Here is a 24,929-nt window from a genome sequence, read left to right as displayed (position 1 = left end):
AGAAGAAAACAGTATTTTGCAGTAGGCAAACAAATCTTGCAAGGAAAACCCAACCCAGAGTTACTGCTCTGTTAAATCTGGTGGGTTGGCTCTAAGTAGCCATAAATAACTTGAAGGTTGAAGTTTAGCTGCAGCCACATTTGTAAAAGGTGATAAAGAAAGAATGAAAGCAACAGGAGGTGTGAGATCCAAGTTAGCAGGGATCAGAAGCTCTAACTCATTGCTTCTTAATGTATAGCTTTTGCTGCAGCTGCTATGCAAGTTAATTAACCTGACTTATGGACAGAAGACTCAAATCAGTAAGGTATTTCAGCAGAGAAACACTGATTTTTAGCAGACATGGCTGAACGAGGAAAACATTCAATAGCTTTTAACAAGCGCCTGAGGTCAAAGGTTACGTACTAGTTACATTCCAGTTCCAAGCCCAGTGCAGCACACAGAAGTTACAGTGATCTGGACACAGGCAGAACGGTGCAGGATGGGAATCCTTCCTCTTACTATGCAGCAGGCTTATTAAAAGGCACTGCAGCACGAGGGGGTTAATAAAGGCTTCAGAATTTGGTACAGAAGCTCCAATACAACTGCAGTACTTTAAAATGCTTTAGAAGTATTAAGCAGAAGTATTTGATTTTGAAAACACCGTGGATTCTTCCAAACTGCAGTAGAGAAAAGAGATACACTGGCTGCTGATTAGATATGACATAAGAAAGCCTCCTATTGCTATTCACTCTTTGGGCAGTGGAAACAACTCGGGTAGTAGGAGGTGGTAAATAAAGGGCAACCAAAGTGCAGGCAGCGCCTCACAAACACCCAGCACCACATCCCACTGCTTCAGGCACACGAGCGCTCTGCACCAGACCATGAGCATCATCTGCCGGCGGAGCTTCACAACTGCAAGCAGTAATTAAGCAAGCACACAGCTAGGGGAAGAACTGCAGTCATCTGGGGCTAACAGCCAACGCTGTAAATCAGCTACACGTCAAGAATGTGCGTTATTTCGAAGGGAAAACAGGGCGACACTTGGAAATTGAACTTAGGATGTCATCAGCACGCTGCCATCTAATAACCCTGCCATTTTTGTACTCGAAGAATTGCATCAGAGGCATTTTCAGCACACACTTACGTCCACACCAGTGCCGAAACACGAGCAGTGTGACACAACGGAGCTGTTCGTTCCTTGGGGAGGAGAGGCCTGGTTTTCTTGTCTTCATCTACTCTGCATGTCACTACGTTTCAATCCAAAGCATTAGGCAACTCCACCCAAAAGAAAAGATGAAAAGCAATTTCACCAAGACTAGGAAACCTACATGGAAAATAATATCCTCACCTGTTTATTGTTGATTTTACCACTCGGTAACCTGGTCGGTTGGAACTCAGTGTGAATACAATAGAGGTTTTGCAGAAAGTCACACGCCTGCATTGTTCGCACGTATCAAACACATTTCAGGCTCAAAACGTGTGTGCCTTGACTTGCTGCTCTCCGTGCCTCTTCCAGGTTGTCCGTGGGCACTGATCCGACAGAGTCCAACTCAGTCTCTCACACCAGGTGACACAAATTCAGAAGGTGGAGGTTTCTCACAGACGGTCTTCGTTGTAGTGCATTGTGCTAGTGCATTCAACCAGTGTGTCAGTATTCAACCATATAAGCTCGGGTTTTTTTTTTTTTTTACCACACAATACAGAAATATAATTTTACATGTAGCTCCGCATGCCTCGTGGCTGCTCGCCCTACTATAGGACAGTGCAATAAATACAAATATATGCACACTAGAAAAAGATTTAACTGCCATGATCTACACCTTGTTCATGAGTACAAATTTACCTAGTCAACAATATGACAAATTTAGCAGAAAAAGTGGCAATGGCAGTAATAGTCTACTACAAAAACAAGGCTAGAAGCAAAGTGTTCTCAAGCTACAGAAAATTTGCTACCTCCTAATGCGTGACGTAGGGCCCAACTCTGCCAAGTGCAGCACCATGATCAAAAGACTGCATCAGAACATGCTTTTCCCCCATGTAACAATGAATACTTATACAATCGATTTGGTTTTGATAACTGTTTATAAATAGCACACTATAATGACTATTAAACTATACAGCAACATGACATTTATAGCCTAATCCTGAATACAAAGTTCAAAGAACATGACTACGAAGGCCAGAGAGCAAACGGCATCGACTAAAAGCATTTCCACTTCAGAATTTCGTTTTATTGAGGATTCTTTTACACAAACATTTCTCAATCGTGAAACCTAAGGAACAGGATTTCCTCTTCCCTCTGTTCCAGCAGTAATCTATCCACACATCACCCTCATAAATTAGTGATGGATTTTAACAGGTAGCCCCTTAGGGCTATATATTTATATATTTTATATATATGCACATTTACTTTGAATTCTATGTAAAAGTTGAAAAAATGCTTGAAAGAAAAACTCAGAATATATCACAGCTCTTTCAGCAAAAAAAATACAAATTAGTTTTATAACCACTATTCAATTTATCAAACTTTTTTTTTTTTTTCTGAAGTATTTACCTTTAATTATGTACACGTTACAGGAAATAAAACTTTTTCCACAAACATTCTCTAAGGTGACAGTTACCAATAGAATGATAGCAGGAGGAATATTAAACAAATGGGGGTGATCCATTTCTGCTTTTAAAAAGTAAAAAGTCACCGTATAATTGAGTACAAAAACCTGCATTGAATGACAACTGCTGGTGTAGTAACTTGATCAGGTATGGAGACCAAGAGTATAGTAAAGCCCTATGGTAATAATATTTCTGTAGCATTTCCACTTGGTATGTATATACTAAATGTTGGCAAAGTTTCTGTAGCATTAGCTTATACAAACATAGGAGTCCTCAGTCGGCTGCATAAAATGGAACAGGTGTGTTTTAATTCTCCTGAAATGCACCTGAATTGCAGAGTGTCACTTACAAACCGCTTAAGGGAGCTTTTCTTCAGAAAAATATCTGTTTGGCATCTCCAGGGCTCTGTTCCATCGGACAATAGGGGCATTTTAATCTGGGGGACAAAGACAACACGTTAGAATTGTGGTACTGCAGACAGAAGCCCAGCAGCAGCATGCTTTCTGGGGACTTAGCACTGCTGGAACACAGCTAAGCACTAAGCTTTTACCACCACCACAAAGGTGGCAGATTTGCAGTGACAGTCCTTCCTCTTTTCCCCCTCCAGCACGCAACAAAAACACTTGGAGGCTCTGCTAGAAGCCACCTGTCACAGAGAGAAACCTGATCCCATTTTTCTCCTGTTTTCTCACCTTTTACCCGCTCACCTCTGAATTATTAAATACCAGGAAATTATTCTTCATGGTTAATCTATTATTTAAGCTTTGGGGTGAGTTTGTTGCATTTTAGCAGTTTCAAGCAGGCTGGTAGCATTCAGTTTAACTTCATTAACATCCACTCAGTTTTACTCTCTGGTTCCCAAATCGCTGTCACTTCTCGATCCACTCAGATCAGCTGCTGCAGGCTATGGCTAAATAGGTCAGCCTGGTCCCCTGCTGAGGTGTCCACCAGCACAATTCCATGTGCTCACTGCATTTCTTCTAGCACTGATGCATTTTTCCCCATCCCTAAATCTGCACCTTTCATTCCCCAAAGCTAATTTTGTCAGAGCCGTTCTGTCACTAAAGCTGATGAATAAAAGCATCGGGAACGAATGACCAGAGACAGGAATAACGTAGCAGTAAGCTTACTGGCTTAAAATGGATGAAGTTACTGTTTGTTTTAAACAGAGCAAAGAATGCAAACATTACTCCATGTTTTCAATCACAGTATCACTTAGTTTCACGCTGGATGTCACAAAACAACCCAGAGCTCTAAATTAAGCCCACAGCCTTCACAGAAGCTGCATACATTCAATTCACATTACCTTCTTCCTGAAGGAAATCTGTACAGCTCTCCCCTCAGTTTTCCTCCTTTCCAAAAGCCTGTAGGCATCTCACTGACAGCTCCCAGGGCATGATCATTCAACTACTCACTCAATTACTAAGCCATATCTCCCCAGAGGTTTACTACCCCTGCCTACTTTAAAGGGGGTTTCCACCATTACCAGTCTTGCTCCCAGTGAAAAACCAGGTGTGCAGAAGTCTCTCTTTGCATTTGGCACAACACGATGGTGTTTGCAGCTTGGAAAATCACCCTGTTTGCTACATTCCTTCATGTAATCACTTTCTGTAACACCAGAGGGTTTCTTATGCTGTTCTCCAGCACATCAGCTCAGCCATCTGACTTCAAAGTCCCACTCCAAGACTTACAAGCTCCCACCAGTTATGGAATTGTGGATCCAGCTTTCCTCAAATACCATACTCTAGTCTTAAGATTTGTCACTCTCTATGCTTTGCTTGGAATATTGAAAAAAAAAAAGGTACTCACTTGCTGCCATTAAACATTTTATTCAAAGCATCTCTTGATATAATATGACCACAGACTAATTTCATAGGTGGATTATTATCTGTTGTTTGCTGACGGAGAATGGGACAGGCAAATATTGAATGGTACCAGCACTTTTTACCAAGGTCCACTTCAATCTGTGAAACAAACGAAGATCATTTATCTTGGGAAGCGACATTTCCAGACAATTATTCCTTTAGGTCACAGTTCTTACTTAAGAGATTTTGTAACTCGGCGTTGAAGGCAGCAAAATCCATCGTGCTGATGCCTCACAACTTCCCAGACAAAAAAACTTCATTGTGATCTTAAAATGGTCATTTACATTGCTCCTCCCCCCCAACTCCCTAAGAAAGCAGAGTACTCTGACAACAGACAGGTGTATATTTTAGTGCAGATCTGTGCTCTGTTAGGAAAACTGAGCTGATCACCCAACAAGGCATTCTATATTTTCTAGACAGTGGTTCAGATGAGAGATCTCATTTAAGGGAAAAAAAGAAAAAAAAAAAAAGAACAGGAAAAAAAGGGTTGATGATGATCTGTTCTACAGCTTCCTAAAAGACTCCCCCCTCACCTAGAAATCCCACCAATATTCAAGTGTATCAGAATCAGTTCTTTTCAGTACTAACGCAGAAAACACTGGTGCAAAAATAGTCTTGCCACCTGGACTAAATGATTTCAGAAAGGAACATCTCAAATAGAAAAGAGCATGCACATGACTTAAGGAAAGGACTGACAACTGCAGGGCACGAATGGGTGACACTTGAGGGTTCCACTCTCACTGTTACAAAAAAAAAGCTGAGAAAAAAGGCATGCACTGAAGCTATAGATGAATCTCTTCCAGCTACAATCAGTGAGGCTAACTCAGTTCATGCCCGGTTTGCACTAAACAGGATTTATTTCCAAATCAGGAGGAGGTCACTGGAGAGCTGCACATGCCTAGTAAGAGCCGAAAAGGGAAAACAGGATTTCGTAACAACTGAACTTCATTTTAACTCAACAGTTGTGCTGGAAGCATAATGCACTGGATCCCAATGCATCTCCCAGACACAGTCGTAGCACTGCTTCTTTTTCCTCATAGGTGCCTGATCGAGTGTCAATGCAAAGCAGCCTATGAACAGATCTCAAGCCAAGCTAGTGGAAGTTCATGTTTCTCCGTGAGATTCAGCCACAGAAGAGGAAGGGGACTCAGCTGTCTATGCTTATGTTTTATGGAAGACCTGTACGTGGGTGCTGCTAAAGGCAGTGCCTTGTTTGTGGCAGCCCACACAGCTGGTCATACCAGCAGCCCTTGTGTAAGTGTGCACGGGTGGTGATTCATGCTCAGCTTCGCTATGGGTTGAGCCCACAGACAGAAAAGCAGCAGCCAGGTCCATCAGCCTGGGGCAGAGACCCCCAGGTCTCTGCATAGGAAACCTCAGACCCTGGAGCTGCTGAGGTGGCAGTTATGTATGACATCCCTTACCAATCAGCACACAAGCAGCCTGAAACCAGCATTTCCCCATTAGAAATCTGCCCTGTAGCAGCTCAGCATTAACTCACCGGTAGTTCATCCTTCTGGTTCCAAACACCTGTGCACTGCCTTTGTTCAATAACTGCCTTGATATTAATTAGAGCCGGTAATGCTACACAACCTGCTGAAAAACTGCACAAAAAAAAAAAAAAAAGAAATATTAACATAATGTGAGTTTTAGGAAAGAACTGTTTCTTGCATTTCTATTTTAAAGTACTTTTAGAGTTGTATCTAAGTGTTGTACTACTTCACTCAGTTTGTGTCCATGCTTCTGAATACCCTTCAAGTATAAGAAGCAAGAGCTTATTTGGTTAGAATCCCAAGGTGCTACACTCTGTACTGAGAGCAACAGCAAATACTAGCTTAGATTACAAGATTCAGAGCTATCTGTTTTGGTTTGAGGAGAAAAACGTGATACTAATTTTTAAAGGTAGCTGCTCTATACCACAACTACGGAACACCACACGTGACCTAGGAGGTTCTGCGTAACCCACACGCACAACCCATAATCCTTTAATAACATGTCATCACCACGTAAGGAAACATGCATTTCCATCTTCATCAAGAAAACAAATGTAGGAAAACACTGGAAGGCAAGAGAAGGAAGGAAAGCACAACATGCAGCAATTGGAAGAAGAGCAGCAGTACACAGCTGGACCACGGCAATGCCTCAACATTCAGCCTGCCCCAGGAGTTGCCCATTTCCAGAACTTCCCACATTATTTTAGGGAAATACTTCAAAGCGTAACACTGTTTTTTTTGACAATTTAACAGACATTTTGATGGACAATAGTTTAAGGACAGTGCTACGGGCCTGGAAATCAGCAGCAACAGAAAATTGTGCAAATTTTATTATCTACAGAAGTCACGACCTTCCTCTCCTCTGCTCCTCCAGATACTTATTTGTAAGGTTTCTACAGCAATACTGTGGCTAATTTCCTTGTGGGGGATGTGCCTGAAGCCTACCAGTCTGCTGCCTGCTATCTTAAAGAAGAATGTAACAAAGAACATCTCCAAATGACTGGCCTTTTCATTCCTCACACTTGGCTTTCCGTTGGCATCAGCACGGACTGTAATTAGTGTTAACTCTTTGGGAAGTTTATACAGGTGGTATCATAAAAGCACCACTGCTTTAACTGTTCTATACATGATGAAGATGAGTCCTATGGGCATCCAACAGTTCAAGTAAATAGAAAGTGTGAATAACAATTTAACAACATGCTGTCCTTCAAGACAATGACTTTTTCAGTGTGCTAAGTTTTCCTATCGACTCCACGCAGTAATTCAGACCTTGAGACCTGAATTAGACACACACTGAAGAAACAATCAGCCTTTAAAAGAAAACTACGACAGGTGACCGCTATCAGTGTTCTGCAAAGCAGCATGTTTGATAACAGGGATTTCACTTTAAGCTAGTTTAATTTTTAAAGGATTTGCAGCACCAAAGGTCACCACAGTTTCAAACAGCCTTGTTTATGACAGGCACCTCGACACCACCTGCGCAGCAGACACGTTTCAGCACAATCAGTTTCATACTGGGCCCAAACCAAGTGATCAACGCATCCAAATATAAGAGAGGTTTTTCCGCGTCACTGAAAAATCTCAGACACTTGCAGTGAAAATTGCAGCATCACAGTGTCTGCACAAGCACAAGGAGAGTGCTAAGGGTGGTTATTCATTTCACTGAAACAGGAACAAGACGAGAACTAATAACCAAAGTTATAGATACCCATCACTTAGGTAACTATAAAATCCTCAGACTGAAAGTGGCATTGTTTACTCCAGGAGGACAGCTCATCTGGAAGCACTCCCTTTGCTGTAGTTTATGACAGAGGTGCGAAACAGGAGAAGCAGAAGCTATCACCATTCTAAACAGAGCTCTAAAGGAGAGCAATAAAATGCAAACAGCAGTTAAAAACAAATCCAGGAAGGGGTAAGGAAGCTAAGAAAGCTTCTGCTAAGTACTGAAACTAGCCCAGAAATATGCATATAATTTATTCTCCATTTAATGTTTGAAATAGAAATCAGAACATCAGGCAATCGGCAGCCAAAGGTTAAACAGCAGCTGATCTGTATTATCTCCTGAAAAGCTAGGAGGAGATTAAACTGCTTTTTCTTGGCGTTTCTGACAGCCTACTATCGATTTGCATTTTGTCAGATTAGCTGCTGGGCTTCAAAGTGCCTTCCTTCTTCGCAAATGAGGGCTAACAAATAGTTTGGAAATTCTAGCAGCTAAAATCACAACCTAATTCAAACACTCTTGTAAGGAGAAGACAGGTGAAATAATGTGTGGATTAAAAAGAGATGATCAAGTGCTGACAGAATCATGGCTGGAGCTTTAGTGCTTTGTGGTTACACAGCAGGAACAGCTTTCACACACTTGTTGTGCAAATAAACGGCCGATGGCCATCCTCATCCTTCTGTCTAAGCTACAGAAGCCAAAATCCATCCATGAATGCTTCCTCTTGAGCTGAAACGGTGCTTCCTCTCCAGCTGAGAAAGCCCAGCACACCTGAATCTCTCATTGTTCAAACCTTTGCAAATCTCGTTGGAGCTATGTGTAACCACACTCTTTACTTCACACAAGCTAGATGAGACTACTTGTCAACATGTATTTATTTATTTTGTCCTCAGTTAGAAACAGAAACCAAAACTCTGCGTTCTTGGTCTTGAAAGCAAAAGCAAAAAGCAGCATACCTAACACTGAGCGGTGATTCAACTGAGAGACCCAGAAGAGCACAGGCATCTCTTGTGAAGATGTCACAGATGTCTGCCCACTGATTTGCATCCAGTAGATGAACGTACGGTGAGTTCTCTATGCCTTGCCTCAGATACACCAGGCTGCCCATCAAAACCTGAATATCTGCGAGGGACCAGGAGCAGTTAGTTGGTTTATGCCATAAATAAAAGCCGGCGTCTTCAGTTTTAGATTGTACGATGGGAATGAGCAGAAGTGGAACATACACCAAAATAACAATGCATATCCTCACCCCTACAACCTACAATTCCAGCCACCGCAGAACAGACACTCTCATCTATGAGAGCTCCAATGTGCTATGAAAATAAATGAAAACGATGACCGAAAACACACTTGGAACACGATTTGTGTTTAACTACCACGTGCCACTTGCAAGTGCTTTGGTCACAAGGAGGGGAACAAAGCCTTACCTTTCTGATGGTTTAGGGCAAACGGCTGGAAGTTTTTCGCGTACTGAAGTGCTTCTCTTTGATTTGCTGTTCCACCCATCAATAAACTAATGAAATATAATCTGTGCAGTTTGAACTCCAGTGAACTATTCTGTGCCATGAGCATTTCTCTGTTGGATACCGCCCACCTGGAAGAAACGAGGAGGTACAAAAGGACATGACACAGGAGTAATTAAATGTCAGCCCACACGATATGAAATTATTACAATTATCAAACATCTATTTCAAGAAGGTGACTGTTCCCTGAACTTCTATTAGCCTACATGGAGCACAGAAAAGAGTAAGATCCTTTACAAGTAAGGGAGTCATGCTGCGTGCACAATGTACTTCTAGTGCTGCATAGGTTAGCCTCTGCCTTCTAACACAGCCACTGAAAGGCACTACTGACATAGGCACAATAGAAGGTGGAAACAGCTGAAATTAACTGCTATATTTGGATTAATATCACTCTGACATTGAATCTTAACAGTTACAGTCTTCTGCTGCATGTTATACGGGTTTGACCAACACTTGCAACAACATGTCTTCCAATTTCCTCATTCCTCAAACGTTTTCTGCTAAGCCACTGTGTTTATGTGAATGTTGCCCTGGAGAGGGGAAATTCATCCGTGGAAGCATCGAAGAACAAGTCCATGCACTGCAGGTGCGAGGGGAAGAGAAAGCAATTCGAGTACGGCACTTCGCTCTGCTAAAAATGTGCTGTGTTATTTTCAATTTGGTGTTTGTTTTTTTTATTTGTGTTGTTGTTTAAATGGTTACTGTCTATGGTTGAAACCTGGTTTACTGACAGTGAAGCTCACTCCCAGTTACAACTAGAGCCTGAGCTATAGGTCAATTAGCAGCTGAAAGACAAGAATCTACTATCAATAAGCAATAAAACCAATATATCAGCGTCAGGGTGAAGTTCCACAGTCCATTAATGAGATATTAATCTGTACTCCATCAACAGGGAGGTGTGGAAGAGCCTCCATCCCTTCCCTGCCAATATTCCCAGCCATGTGAGCACACGGCATGGCGCTTCATGTTGCTGCAATAGAGTCTGTCTTTCCAAACTAGCTTTCAGGCAAGCTTTCTGCTTTTCTGTTCTCTGAGTGGCAGCACTGATTTGGATGAGAAGAAAGCAAACACAGAAGCGAGGCCTGAGGTGTTTGGACTAGTATGTTCCACTCCTATTCAAAGGATTTGTAATAGAAAGAGAAAAAGCAGCAAGTGATGGCTAAAGCATTCAACTCACATACTCCGCATCACAGTTCAAAATCATCAGTAATCACAACATCTGTCTTCCGAACGCCGCTCAAAATGATACCTGCAGAGCATTTTCAATTCTGTGACTCCAATCTACCCCATATTTTTGAAGTATACTATGCAAACCACAGCTCTCCTCTAGCTCCTATGTGGAATTCGGTTAAGTTTAGTTAGGATGAATCTCACAAAGACTGACAAAGATTAAAGCAAGCTTAAACCACGTCCCGGAGGCCACAACGAATACCAAGACCTTACAGCTTTACAGACATACAGGGTGACAATGGCTATTCCCTGGGAGACTACAGGCAGTATTTCTGGCCCTGCCACTTATTCCCACCAAAGCTACACACAGAGACCCACCTGGACTCAGAAAATCCAGAATCCACACACAATCTACGTGGATTTCCCTCCCCCGCTACCAAATTCCAAAGAGAAAGGTCACTGGAAATAAACGAGAGGCACAGAAGTTTCACAGATTTCCCTGCAAGCTCAAGGTTGAGCATCTACAAAAATCAATCTGAAGATCACACAAAAAAGAAAAATGTGATGGCCAGTTGTGCTGTGTTTAATTCTAAGGTATAGTAGTATTAAATTGTTGGAATTTGTACCAGGAAGAAAATCTGGGAAAAATTAACCCTACAAATAGGAGAGTATTCTTTGTTTCTTAGAAAGTGATGAATCTGACAGTTAGATGGCAGTGAGCAAAAGCAGCAAGTTTCTGTTCAACTTCCAGTGCTGAGTTAACCTAGCATCAACTGCAGAGAACTGGCACAGCCAGAGAGACTGGTTTCACCTCAGCCTTCTGCAATTTTGCATGGACAAACCCTGCTCCACTCCCTCTTCCAGGTTCATGATATTGTAATTAATAATCCCCGTAAAACGCCTGCTTTCAGCCTCAACACCACAGCCTAGCCCTATAGCAGCTCCACACGCCATCCTTCCAAGCTACTCTCACACAGGGGCTCTCCCCTTGGAGCTGACCATGTGGTTTCTGTCACTCCTTTGACCAGTTGATCTTAGAGAACTTTTCTCATCTTCGTGGATTCTATCGTTCCTCCTGAACGCTGCTGAGAAATACGGGAACCTAGTTCATCAGCACCAGCAGTCCTGAGGAATAACTGTGCATTTTCAGACAGCGCTCAGTTCTTGAGCTGGATAGAGTTCTGTCACATTTTGATTGCCCTCACTAACAGCCAGGTGTTTTGTTTTTGTTTTTTTTTTTACATAATCATTTGTGCCCAGCACTAGGCAAACACAGAGGCAGACAGTTTTTGCCCTGACAAGTCACACTATAAGCAGAAATGAGGCAGGGTGGGGGAGGGAAACCAGCACACAAACTGTGCTAACAATACACCCCATTCTCTGCCTAATTCAGCTGTCTAGGGAATAAGGCTGCCTTTGAAGAAGGACCATGCTTTCTCCTTTGTTTGAAAAATATTTAACACGTTGCAGGAATGACAAGATGTGGCTAAGTTGCCATGAGTAAGATGCAAGGCCTGGGTAATCTGAGCTAAAACAAACTTAGTGACTTGAGGTAGATGGACATACCAGCAGTCATTTACTGCTCCTCGGGGGAGAGCATCCTTTACAAGAGCTATGTCACTACTTGAAATACAGGAAGTATGAGGTGTAGTGACATTAATTTCTGCTTCAGTTGTATCACAAAGCATTGCAGTGCTGCTTCCCCTCATTTACCTAATGCAATGGCAATAAACCAGCTGAGCTTTCCACCTGTGTAACTATATTCAAAGATTATTTGGGTCAACCTTTGCCTGACTCAGAGCTGTACTCCAGGGTTTGAGTTTAGGTTTGAATATCAGAGCACGCTGCATTTAGTTTAGATGCCAGTGACCCCTGAATCGACATACACCTGAGCTGGATCATGTTGAAAGTGGAAAAATGTACTTGAATACATTTTAGTCAAGCATTCAGTTAAACAATTAATGCAAAAAAGTTATCTTTAAGTGTACAAATTATCTAGAGTGAAATACATTTTCATGTTCTGTTCCATTGTTTCTACTTTTAAAAGGTTGCTAAAAAGCTATTTTATTTTTTTCTTGCTTTTGAGCAAGCTTACCAAAGCCATATTAACAGGCTGAGGGTTGGGTTGGTATTTTGCTGCTTTTAAAATAAAAGCTGTTCTGATACACACAGCACAGATACATATCCACTACTGGAAACTACAAAACAGCAGCCCATAACATATTCCATCACCTTTCCCTTACAGCACCATCCTACACGTCTAGTGGTTGTAAAGTCTATTAAGGTGATGAGAATATCTTAGTCTAAGGCTGACTGATAACATCTCAGATTCTCTCAGACTAAGTTCTGCTCACCACCAGGGCTCGGTGAAGCCAAGAAGACTTGGTGATACCCAACACCTTTGTTAAGTCCTGGTACCCTCAACAGCCAGATCTTGGTGCATAATATTCACCATTGCTTCACTGTAACTACAGTAAAGTACCATCATGGCAGATAACTGGTTCTCTAAGTTAATTCCTCCCAAAACCCTTAAGTTAACCCTTAATCTAAGAAGGAGACCCTTAGTTAAGCATTGGTCACTAGGAGGGACAACAAGGGAACAACTGGAAAAGGCAAAGGTTTGCTCAGTAGTTAGAGGTCACAAAACAAATGAGGACACATCAAAACAAAGACAGTATTTAAAGTGAAAAACTATGGATTTATTAAGAGAATTTTTGAAAATGGAGGGAAAAAAAAAAACGAGCAGACTCACTCTAATGCAGGTCTCAGAACTCTAACTTTTAATGCTTCCAGTATTCGATTTAACTCCACAAATGGTTCTTTCTGACTTTGATCTATTGATAGACCAGATTCCTGAAAAACAAAGTCACGCTTCAGGTTAAAGCCTTAAAAAAGACACAGTTAAAGTGCTGTTCTTCTGACAGTTTAAATATTCACCGGGAAAATTAGCATTCAGATAAGGATGCTATCACAAAGCACAACGTTCCACGTTCCATCCCGTTCAACATCCACACTTATCATTACCTGACACAGTTCCTCGGCTACATCCAACATCCCCTGCCGGAAGAAGTGCTCTACCATCACCTCGTTGAGGATCCGCTGGCTGTCAGCCTGCCAGCACCCATCTATCCCCACGCTGCTGATGTCAGAGTCAAAATTCTGCAACGTACAAATTAACATTTAATAGGTTGGAACAAAGAACCCCAGGTAATTTTCCTCGAATTACGCAGGACACCTATGTCTCCACTCCAGCGCTTTCTGCCTATTACTCAGTTTGCCCTTAATTACCTCCTGTTCCAAGTGAAATGTATCTGTCAGCTGCTTCATTATCTCCTGTGTACAGAAGACATCCTTTGGCTTGCTCATCTCACGTCTGAATGTCATCCACTATAAGGAACTACACTGACAAATTGCAAGTCGGCTAGCAAATCAGAAGTAGAGTTAACTAATAAAGAGACTTGCAGACCACAGTATGTATCCGAAGAAAGTATCTGCAGAAAAGAGTTTTTCCATACATGAAAAATGAAAAGCATAAAGAAGACAAAAAATCGCCCACGTTAAAATCAAAATAGCATTATCAATGCATCACTGTCACTACAGGGCACCAAATTAAGTTTTAACTCAAGAATTTTTGACATAACTTGGGGGGGCAGACAGTGCTGAAAAAGGAAAATGTCACTTCTCCCCAGCCTCCCGATGACAAGGAAATCCAAATCTCTGAAGATCTCAATATACCAGCAACTGAGCTTTGAAGATCCGAGAGTGTTTTTGCAGATCTAACCCTGATGATCCCACTGCAGCGTATTTTTAGGTCAGTGGCCTACGGACATGTTCCAGGAATAAGTAAAAACATTGTCACCGTGATCCTTTAGTAACACTTGGCACTGTGCCTCTTGGCAACGGGAGAGCAACGCTTACTCTAACCCAGGATATAAACCAGGATTTTAACTGCTAACACGTTTAACGCTCTGGGCAAGCAAGATAATTTGAATAAAAATCCACACCCACTGCCCAAAATAAACTTTCTGCAAAAGAACTAGAGCCTAGCAGGCAGCACATCGCCTGACTGCCCGGTAACTACAGCTGCCTTCTAGGAATTAACTTCAGAAACCAGAAGTTTGGTGCAATGTGGAGTGCTGCAGCTTTGGCTCTGTGATGATAACAGCTCTGCACCATACGGGAACACCTCCACAGCACAAACATTTGCCTCTGTCACAGCAGCCAGAGCAAACTCCACTGAGCTTGTATGAGCTATGTGCCAGCCAGACACCAGCGGTTCTCTGTCAGCCAGCTAACACTGGAGCAGCAGGTTAGCCCAAACCCGACCTGAGGTAAGGGCTGCTGGTACAGAGCTGGATAATCAGCTTCAGAACAAACCCGAGTCGGCAACGTGGGTTTGCATTAGATCAGCACTTTGTATTCCAGTGCTGCAACACCTCTGACCTTCAGAAAGAGCCCAACAAGTCAGATGATGTTTTGTGACAACACACACCAGGCAACAGACGTTTGCAGAGTAACGCTGTCAAAAGCACTCAGGAACTTCCTACTAACCTGTTCTAGAAGTGAGATCAAGTTTGAAGGAGATTCTTAAAAAAAAACAAAACACAACAGAGCACATCCTTGCAGCTTTCCCCTCACGAATCCCAGGTTTACTTGAGCTGAAACAACAAGTCCAAGTCCCTCTAAGGTCCACGCAAAGAAACGTGCAGAGGGAAGCAGTGCAGATCAGCATGCTGCTGAGCCCTCCCCACCATCAGGGAATGTGGCCGGGTGACAGCACCCACAGGGTTCTGCATCTGAGCTCCCCCAGGTCTAACCCACCCACCGACCTCCAGACCCAAGGGCTCTCTTTTCCATCACACATCTCCCTCACAATACCCACATGGCTACTCCTCACTGCTTTTTCTTTAACGGGTAGCAAATACCTACCCACCCTTCAGCTGCCAGCCTCCAGGGCTGAAACTGCTTTGATGCCGCTCTGCATCATCGTGAGAAAGGAGCAGCCCCACACAGGCAGCCTCAAAGCCACCACTCCCTTCAATCTCTTTGTAAACCCTCAGTAAAACACACACCTTAGGCTAGCAAATTCTCTTCCATCTTTTGGAGATGGTGGGGCAAGACAAGCATCTAAATCGCTGTCACTGAGACAAGTCTCAGAGCTAACATTTCCACATGGGTGTCTCGACTTCTAAGTTCCTTGCCACACTGCTTATCTTTAAAATTTGTATTGAAAAACGTAAGAATTTTGAAGATTAAATAACAGCGTTCTCATCTGTGCGCACCCTTTGAAGCTTTCACAGTTCGATACCGATGCTGATTCTGGTATTGCTTTCCAAACACCCCTAGCAGGTAACAAATCCATAGAAAAGGCATGATACAAATAACAGAGGCAGCACCAAGAACATATAAGCTCTTTTTTCATTGCTTTGGTTTCTGGGGTGGGGAAAAAAAAAAAAGATTCATTATCAATTAAGTTATTCTCTGTTCATTTTCAACTTTTGTCACACTTACAATATACACGTACACATTTTGTTCTGAAATAAACCTAGGAGCCTTGAAAAACTTCTCAAAACCCCACTGCAAATGAGATTTTTTTTTAATCCTATAAAAGATGGTAACAGTGACTCACACCAACCTAGAAGTGCTGTAGCTTCAAGTCACATCATGCAATCCAGGGACCTCAAGAAATAATTTTTTTCCTCCCCCTCATCTGTTCTCTGATGAACCAATGTTTCATCAATGTTTCATCTCTCATTTCAATTACTTTTTAACGAATGATTTCTGGGGTTTTTATTGTATGTGGGATTCTACAGCTCTGCCTCCAGTGGGTCCTAAGTAGTTTCAAGAGCTCACTATGCAGAATACACCAAGTGACTGTCACATGTCAGAACAAATGACTGCTTGCCTTTCGCTTACTTATTTCATAATTGTCACGCAAGCATTACATGCTCGTGACTGCACATCTCCTAGTTTTGTTTGCTAAATGCTAACAGTGTGCCAACTGATGGCGTGTGGAATTTCACAGCATTTCAGAGGTTTAAATTAATTCCTTACGTTACAGACTCCAAAATGTTTATTTTACACTTTTGATTTTAAGCTTAGAGGTGTGTCACTTCTTATTCCAGAGCAGCAACCACTCTTTAAGGAGCCTAACTAACAAGCCTAAGGCGAAAGTGTAGAGTATTATGAGCTAAGTTTACCAATATTACAAAGAAAAATACACTGCTGATAATTGTTGAAATATGAGGACTCAAGACACTCACATGATGAACCATTTCAGCCAGCACACAACCTTCCCTATTAATAACGTGATATGAAGAAGGATGATGACTAAGGGCAGCTTTATTGGTCAGTTTTCCAGCTTTGGTTACTTGGGGCATTCCTTCCTTCTTCTGAATTCTGGCCCAAACACAACACACTTGTTCCAAGTTCTCTATTCAGTTTGCTGGTTCACGAGATAATGCTCAACTTGCAACGACTACTAAAGCTGACCATTTAGCTTTCCTAAATGAAGGCATTCAACTACTACTCACATGGTTGCTAGCAGGAAACATTTACGTGGGCCATTTAGTTGTTCCATCCATGCTTGGGGATGAACTCATTGCAGACAAATGATTTACATGGAGACTGATGAGTAAGCTACCTGCTATCACCATGCTGAACAACAAGGAGGTAAGGAATTGTGGAAGTGGAGAAGGTGCTGGTACAATACAGATGCAACTGGATGCAAACATTCATTTTCAAAGAAGAAAATGCTCTCCAGAAGAAAGGGGCACATAAGCACGTAATCCATTAGGTCCTATCCAAGTTAGTAAGTAAAGACTAAACCAACTCAAATGCAGATCAGCCTAAAACTGACATACAGATGTACCCCTTCCTCAGCACTGAGAAAAAGACTTAACCCATTTGCCACTAGAAGAAAATACAGCAAATTCTTTCAGAATCCAAGCTTTACAGGGTTGTTGATTCCATGTGTAACAGCTGTCATTTGGATGTGGCACATTAAATTGGTACCAGCATTAGCGTTTCCCAACCTCAAAGCAGGCAATAAAATCCTGAGTTATATTTATCTGTGCCTGAGCAAACACAGCTACAACAACCATAACTGGCGTTCAGAGATGTTAATCCAGCCATAAAATAAAGGAGAAAGGGCTGGATGAGGACTTAAGATACAGCAAACAGAAGTCAAATCTCATGAATTAAAGCAAGAGCTGCTTCTTTAAATTCAGACAAGCATTTTATTTCGGAAGCAGCAATATTTTGTCTAGAATGTGTCAAGAATCAATTTGCGACATCAATTACAGTTAATTACTTCTACTGGTTTCAGCTTAAGTATATTACAGGGAAGCAATGGGGAGAAGGCAATTTCAATAGGTTTTGAGCATGTTTTCCAGCAGCATGGAGAAAATGCACTAAACACCTATGGAAGATTCCCTTCAGGTGCTGCTGCCCAGGGTTTAAACATCACACATTCATTTGACAAACGTGCTGAGACTTCAGGATACACTGTCAAGTAGTGAAGATATTACAACTAGGGAAAAGGGATAAAACCAAACTACTTGCATGCTGAACAGTTCCTGTCTAAGGAGATCATCCTCTCTGGTGCTCTGCACTTCACAGGAACGTGTCCTTCACTCCCAGCAGGACTGGGGACTGGTGCAGTTTCCACTGGAAGCCTTTTGTTGAAAACATTACAGGCACGTAGCAACAGAGGGAAGCCAGGGGAACAAGCAGGCCACACGGTGCAAGTTGAGCTCATTTTGGAACACCCCTCTGAAGCAGCTTTTCTGACACTGTACAGGCACAGAGTAGATCACTGTATCCCTTCCTGCTGTTTTAGAAAACCAAGCATTTGAAATTAAAGAAAAGCTTTCGTTTACGGCTTTTTTTTTTTTAATTAAACCAGTAGATAGAATGCTAAGGCAGCAACAACACTGTAAGAACTATGCAGATGACAAAGAAGCAGTAATGTGAATATCAGACTCGAGTCTCAACTTTATTAAGCTTGTATGCATTGTCTCCTTCAGCCTCTAAGAAATACTGCCACCAATTTCCATGGCAGATTCACACCCTTTATACAGGACCTAGGGCTGCTCTATCTCAGACTATTTAAATGAAAAGGTATACCCAAATCTGAAAGCTTTTTCATACAAAGTCCACTTGGTAAGGCAGAATAGGAAAGTTTCAAAGGCAGGACTAGATTACATAGATTTATTTCAGGCTTCACACCAGTAATAAGGATGGAATTTTACTCTAGTTAATAGGTTTAGAAACAGCAGCAAGGATTAGAGGCAGATGCATCCTTAAGCTTTGGATAACAGTGACACTTGGATTAAAGCTATTAGTACAGAGTTTGAGCTCTCCATGATGGTCAGTCATAAGCAAAACAATCCTAACAGCTGCACAGACATCCTGCCCCCCAATGCAGCATCATGCAACTTCATCAGTTTGCTGTGTTACTGTGAAATTATGCTTTAATAGCTTACCACTGCTAACAAAGTTGAAATGAGATATTCAAATGATGAATCAGTGTTCTGTAATGATACAGGTGTTTTTATCCAGCTGAAAAGATTCATTTACTAAACATCTTCCTCTGTAAGATTATAAACTGCAACCCAAACTGAATGTTCAGGCTCTATCAATATAAGCATGTGCTGATATGAAAGCATCACACAAAAATGTCTAAAAAACAGCAAGCAAAAGAACTCCTGCATACAGAACTCCTCCATAAGAGCAGACAGACAGAAAAACATGACCTCGAAGCATACGCAGAGCATTACTTACCTAAAAAAAAAAAGAAAAAACAACAACCAAAAGAAGACTAGTACCATTTCACTTAATTGTTAAAAGATACACGAGGATTTCAGTTATTCTGGAACCTGAAATTCACGTAAGAATGCCTCATATGGAAAGTTTCAAAGCTGCACTACATTAAATACTTGCTATGGCACAGGAGTAGATATGATGAAAAGTTGTTTTTAATGAAAGCAGAGTAAATTCCATCTAAACCTTGTGAAATGACACTCTAAAAACCAACAACGCACCTGGTATACATAGAATGCCTGTCTCAAATTCTCTCATCTTCTAAGCTGCCTTCTAGAACAGAACGCCACTTCCTGGTCAATTGCTACCAACAATTAACCAGAAATGAAACACACGCCTATAAATAATACTCCTTAATGAGACTGATACTGAAGCAAGCATTTTGCTATGCAGATATAGTACATTCTGTTACCAGCTCTAGTAGTACCTCTATGGCACGTTCTCTTGGAAACTCCAGATTTGAGCTGCCCCAAAAAGGAGCACTCTGTATAGGAGTTCTGCAGTGGTGCTGTACACCACATGGTCTTACGTCCACCCCCAACTCCACATAGCTGCAGTTAACAGGAAGACTTAAGATGAATTGTAGCACAAATCCCAATTTTGTGAAAGAGTACACATGACAGAATACATGCAATAACACAATCAAAGCACGATACACGTACCTTATCAATGGCTTTTCCAACTCGGGATACACTGCTGTGAATGTCTTTGTGATCGGAGGCCAGTTTTTGAACTGTGTCCTTTATTCTTTTACAACACTGCGTCATAACAAGTGAAATTGTCCCTGACAAGTCTCCATCTTGATCTAAACAAAAAAAACGAGAGGAAAATGACCAGCTCTGTTACATGGAAATGAGAACTTAAATCCCTCAATGTGCAACTCCATATGACAACAAGTGGTATTAAGTAAGAAATACAATTAGAAAGTGTTGGTAAAGCAAGTGCAGCTTAAATTAAGTAAAACACACAGGACATGGCTCACCCCATCAGGAAATCACTCTGGTACAAAAATAACATTGAATAAGTGCAGCACTTTGAAAAAGTAATTTAAGTATCTCACGCTTTCTCCTTGAGTTCAGCAGATTGACCAACAGGTCTCCAAGAAACACCCCCATCCACACATCTCCCAGAATGTAACAGGAATCAGTCTCTAACCTATGATAGGACCAGTTTTCTTCTAGACAGCTCCCTGAAGACACATCAGAGCACGATGTTTAAATTCAACAATGTGATAGCAAAGCTTGGATTAATGAGGTCCCAGTTCACTCTCACCCCCAAGCTACCTCCTTACACCACGGGCTGTAAGCTTGCGTTTAAGCTGTGTGAAACTTTTGTTTCCTGAGCAGTGGGAATAGCCCCAAACGGCGCCATCAGTCTCAACCTCTCCTTGAGGGATGAGAAATAGCCCATAAAGGCCCTGACTGTGAACACCAGGGTTACAATAGGAAACAGTGGATGGTCAGGTGAGATTTATTCTCTAGAAGCACGACACTGTTAAGCTATTGCTCAACCAACGAGTGCAGTGCTGTATGACCCACGCTGGGGGTAATACAAATATGCGATGTTTACAAACCCCTCACCACCTCCTCTCTCCTAATTCACACCCTTTCTCCGTTTTTGTCTTCTAAATAGGAGGAGACTATTTGCCAGCCTTACCTCTGCAGGTCTCTCCTTCCTCAAAGTTCATTCTACACGAAGACTGATGCACAGACTGCACACACCAACCAGACTGAAGGCTAATTTAAGCAGTAGACCAGCCCAGAAATGCTTTCCTAACATTCCAGACCAAAACGATTCATGTGAAAAATAAAAACCCGAAACATTTCTCTAAAAGAAAGATTTTAAAAGCAATCACTTTTTCATAAAGTCTGTTCCTTTCTCTTTCTGTACTTTAGCACGCTTCTGCTTTGCGCAGCACGTTAAGAGTTCAGTTCCAATGCTGGCAAGCTGAGAACAATAGAAACAAACAGTAACAATTACAGTGCACACTTAACAATGTGCCTTGGAGAGGCAAGGAAACCCAGCCTCACAAAGAGCAAGGCTGCAGTCGGAAGGGGTAGGGAACCATTCACCAGCCGCTTATTCTTCATTTCTTCCCTTACGCACCCCAACTTTCAACTCCGCTGTTGACGCCAACAGCAAAAACAAGCTTATGTGGTTACACACTACAGCTAGCTCATCCCTGGGAAAGCAAATAGCTGCTGCTCATCTCCACAAGCCCTCGCTATGGAAGATTTGATTGCATCTCTGCAGTAGACATAGCTTTTGAGGAGGGGGAAAAAAAAAAGCGTCAAGTTTCTTCCTCTGGTTCCATGCGGATAATATTAAGCTCCAATGCAAAAGGCTGACAGAGCTCTGTATTTTTTCCTCCTCAGGATGGAAACAGTCTCGTCAGTGGACAGTCACCAATTTGACTCTACACATCCTAAATTAGAAGAAATCTCACGCAACTGCCACCTGACGCCGGCCTCCTGCCATTATTTCAACATGCATGATTGTTTCTGTTACTGTTCACTTCTTGCAATAGACATTTAAAACTTACATAAAGAATTAAGTAGCTTTCTGGTGACTTCTCCCAAGGCAAAATGCTCGGTTAGGTCATACCACAACCGAAACAGAAGCGCTCGTTCCCCATATCTGCACTGCCCAATAAACAGGGAAGATAAAATACATTCATAGCCATCTTTTCCTAGAAAAGCCCTTAAGCTAAAACCCAAACAACTTATACACACACTGGTATTTCTACCCCGAGCAAATAAGTGGATTATTGTCCCCTAACACATACTACAGCAGAGATCAGCCACAGCAGAAAAGCCATCAAATTTATAAGAGAAAAGATTTCTCCCCCTACGCGCATCTCTTTCTGCTTTAATTAAACTCGTGATTACTGGCAATAAATCAGCAGAAGCAAGCCTGTAGACAGACCCCTCTCAGCATTCAGTGCTCACAGAACACCGCGGACTGACAGCTTCACCACACTGGGTATACAGAGCTGCAATTTAAAAGGAAATACTTCAGCAATCAGACACCAGGCACTGAGCAGAGCTCAAAGCCAAGTTCAGTCAGCCAGACACTGACCAGACATTGCTTCCACCATCCGAGAAGAATAAGCAGTCCTGCCTTGGCTGCCCTAGGAGATGAGATGTATTAAAGGAAAAGAAAAGCAAACGTGGTTTTCCAACCCACAGGGCTCAACACGGGGCTGCTTGGTGCTTTGGCTTCAACATGAAAAACAGCTCAAGAAATGTTAAGAGTAGGGAAAAGAGCACAAGATAGAAGCTGCTTCAGCCTCTAAACAGTTTTTTTTCCTCCACCCATTTCCTTTTGATAGCCACTGCCTATTTAAGGCCTTTTCATACATCTTTGCTTTCAAACTTTGTCCTACAACGTGAATTTCTTTTTATTACTTTTGGATCTGTTTTGTGTTTGTTTCTACTTCTTTTCCCTTTTAAATCGCATACAGAGGGATATTTCTGCAGCTCACACCCCTGGATTGCAGAGCTGCTCCACACTAGGATGTCTGGCCGCTTCCATGTCCATCAACTCTCAAAAAAACAAATTCAGGTCACAGCACATAAAAGCTGCAAGTACCTGGTCTTACTAGACAAGTAGATGAAACCTATGAAAGCTGCCTACCCACAGACATCAAAATTTAATAGAGCTGTGAGATATCTGAGTATGCACTGGCAACACATTAGCTTCATTCTAGAGCGCTGACTAAAAGAAAACTCAGTGTGGAATGCACTCTGCTGGGACAGCATTACAGCTGGTTGGTAAGTGCTGAGAACACATCTGGGGTTTTATAACACCATCCCAAAACACTTGCAAGTGGAGCCTGGAGGGAGCACCCTGGGTTTTCATTTTATTACAACGAAAGTAAGAGCTCTGGATGTGGAATAGGATCCTGACAAACCTTTACAGCCCCGCGGGGTCCTACAAGTACCAATGCAAGCCTAAGGGCCGTGCCACAGAGCTTTCCAAGCAAGGTCAGCATCTGCTTGTGAGGACGTGCATTAAAGACAGTCGATAAAATGCACAAGCTCAAACTCTCCTGAAAGCCACTGAGCGCATTTACTGAGACGCGCTTCCAAAACAATACCAAAAAGACAGAACATTATTTCCTCCCAAACAATTGCCTCAGAACCAGATTTCCATTTTTGCTCTCTATGCAAACTGCTCCATTTGCGCAGCAGCTCTAACACACTTCTGTTTGAGTTCCTGGAACTAAACGCACTCCTAAGCGAGATTTGCATCTGTAACAAACCCACAGCAAACGCATTTTACCCTGAACCAAACCAAAGCAAACCCCGGAAAGAAGCGAGATAGCACTCAGCTGTCAAGTTCGGGCAGAGGAGCTGGGAAGGTCCCACTCCTAATCCCTGAGCCACCACTCACTTCCTGCAGGGCGCTGGGTGAAGCCGCTTCAACCGCCTCAGCAGCCCTCCCACACCAGCCATAAACACGGCGATTTTGCAAGCTGAGTGTCCCATGTTTACACTGCGCTTTGGAGACTCAGCCTGCCCACACCAGCTGCAAAACAGAAACTCAACTCACGAGGCCGCATTGGCTTCCAGCTGAAGAGCGGCTTTGCCCTCCACACTGCCACGGCGAAGGTAAACAAGTGACAAAATCATCAAGAAAAAGAGAAAGCAAAGAAGAAGACGAAACAAACAGCGGGCTTGCTGCTTTACTGCAAGCCTGCTCTTTATCTCCTGGCCCTCCCCTGCCCACACAGCGCAGGGACGAGCGGCCGGAGCGGGGTCACACCGTGCTGAGGCGCACAGCCCCGGGCAGGCCGGGGGCAGCCTGCAGGCCTCGCGTTCCACACGGACGGATTTTAAGACCTTTTGAAGCGTTCTGCCCTGACTAATTGGGGGAAGGAGGGTGGCGGGCTGGGAAGGGTCGGGGATAGGGACAGGGAAGCAAAGTAGGGTGTGGGGGAGGGGGAGAGGGGTTCCTCACGTACTCTCCGTCTGGAGGATCTCCCGCCGCAGCCCTCCCGCGTACTGGATGAGCTCCTCCAGGCTCCGCTCGCAGAGCTGCCCGTAGCCCGAGAACTTCTGCAGCACCTTCTCCAGCTCCCGCTCCACCGTCACGCACTGGTCCATAGCGGCCGGCACGGGGCCGCCCTCTTCTTCTTCTTCTCCCCCCACCCCCGGGCTCCGCGGCCTGTCCCGGCCGCCCTCCGCCAGCCCCGGCCCGGCGCCCAACTTCCCGGTCTCCCCCAGCTGTGCGCAGGCAGCGCCGCGGGCAGGCGGGGACCTCGGCGGCGGGGAAGCAGGCAGCGCTGCGGGCAGCCGGGGACCTTCCAGGAGAGAGGGAGGGGCAGCGATTATTGCTCAGGCAGCGCGGCGGGCAGCCCTGCCCCCAGCAGCCTGAGGGAGCAGGCAGCGAGGCGGGCAGCTAAGTGCGGGGTCCTGAGGCTGCGCTGTTGCCATGGGATGGGCGGGTGGGGGTGGAGAGCGGAGGGGAAAGGAGGTGGTGCTGCGTGGTTGGTCCCAGTCTAGACCATAGAACCGTACAGTCAAAATCACAGAATGTCCCGAGTTGGAAGGAGCTCACAAGGACCAGCCTGTTCCAGTGCTCTGACACCCTTACCATAAAGAAGTTCTTCTGCACATTAGTACAGAACTTCTGTGTTCAAGTTTTAGGCCACTACTCTTTGTCCTGTCAGTGTGCACCACTGAGATACCATTGGGCTTCTTGGCCACCAGGACACACTGCTGGCTTATGGCCAAGCTGTTGT

At 43.3% G+C, this 24,929-nt stretch overlaps 1 protein-coding gene across 5 annotated transcripts; it reads right to left on the bottom strand.

Moving 5' to 3' along the window:
- Nucleotides 1,305-24,475, bottom strand: RMND5A (required for meiotic nuclear division 5 homolog A). 5 transcript variants are annotated; one of them, XM_021394086.1, is made up of 9 exons: nucleotides 24,150-24,475; nucleotides 19,846-19,988; nucleotides 13,385-13,519; nucleotides 13,113-13,213; nucleotides 9,095-9,261; nucleotides 8,624-8,789; nucleotides 5,956-6,058; nucleotides 4,399-4,553; nucleotides 1,305-3,025 (listed from the first exon to the last, which is right to left on the bottom strand). In XM_021394086.1, exons 1-9 carry the CDS (start codon nucleotides 24,289-24,291, stop codon nucleotides 2,962-2,964), a joined length of 1,176 nt encoding a protein of 391 aa, XP_021249761.1. In that variant the 5' UTR covers nucleotides 24,292-24,475; the 3' UTR covers nucleotides 1,305-2,961. The 5 variants fall into 5 exon arrangements, with proteins under 5 accessions (XP_021249761.1, XP_021249764.1, XP_021249763.1 ...); XM_021394089.1 differs by lacking the exon at nucleotides 24,150-24,475 and adding an exon at nucleotides 23,738-23,762; XM_021394088.1 differs by lacking the exon at nucleotides 24,150-24,475 and adding an exon at nucleotides 20,840-21,103.

The sequence above is a fragment of the Numida meleagris genome, chromosome 4 (genome assembly GCF_002078875.1).
Source record: "Numida meleagris isolate 19003 breed g44 Domestic line chromosome 4, NumMel1.0, whole genome shotgun sequence".
NCBI classification, from domain to species: Eukaryota; Metazoa; Chordata; class Aves; order Galliformes; family Numididae; genus Numida; species Numida meleagris.
Note: the sequence above shows the minus strand (reverse complement) of the source record. Positions and strands in the feature narration are given on the sequence as shown.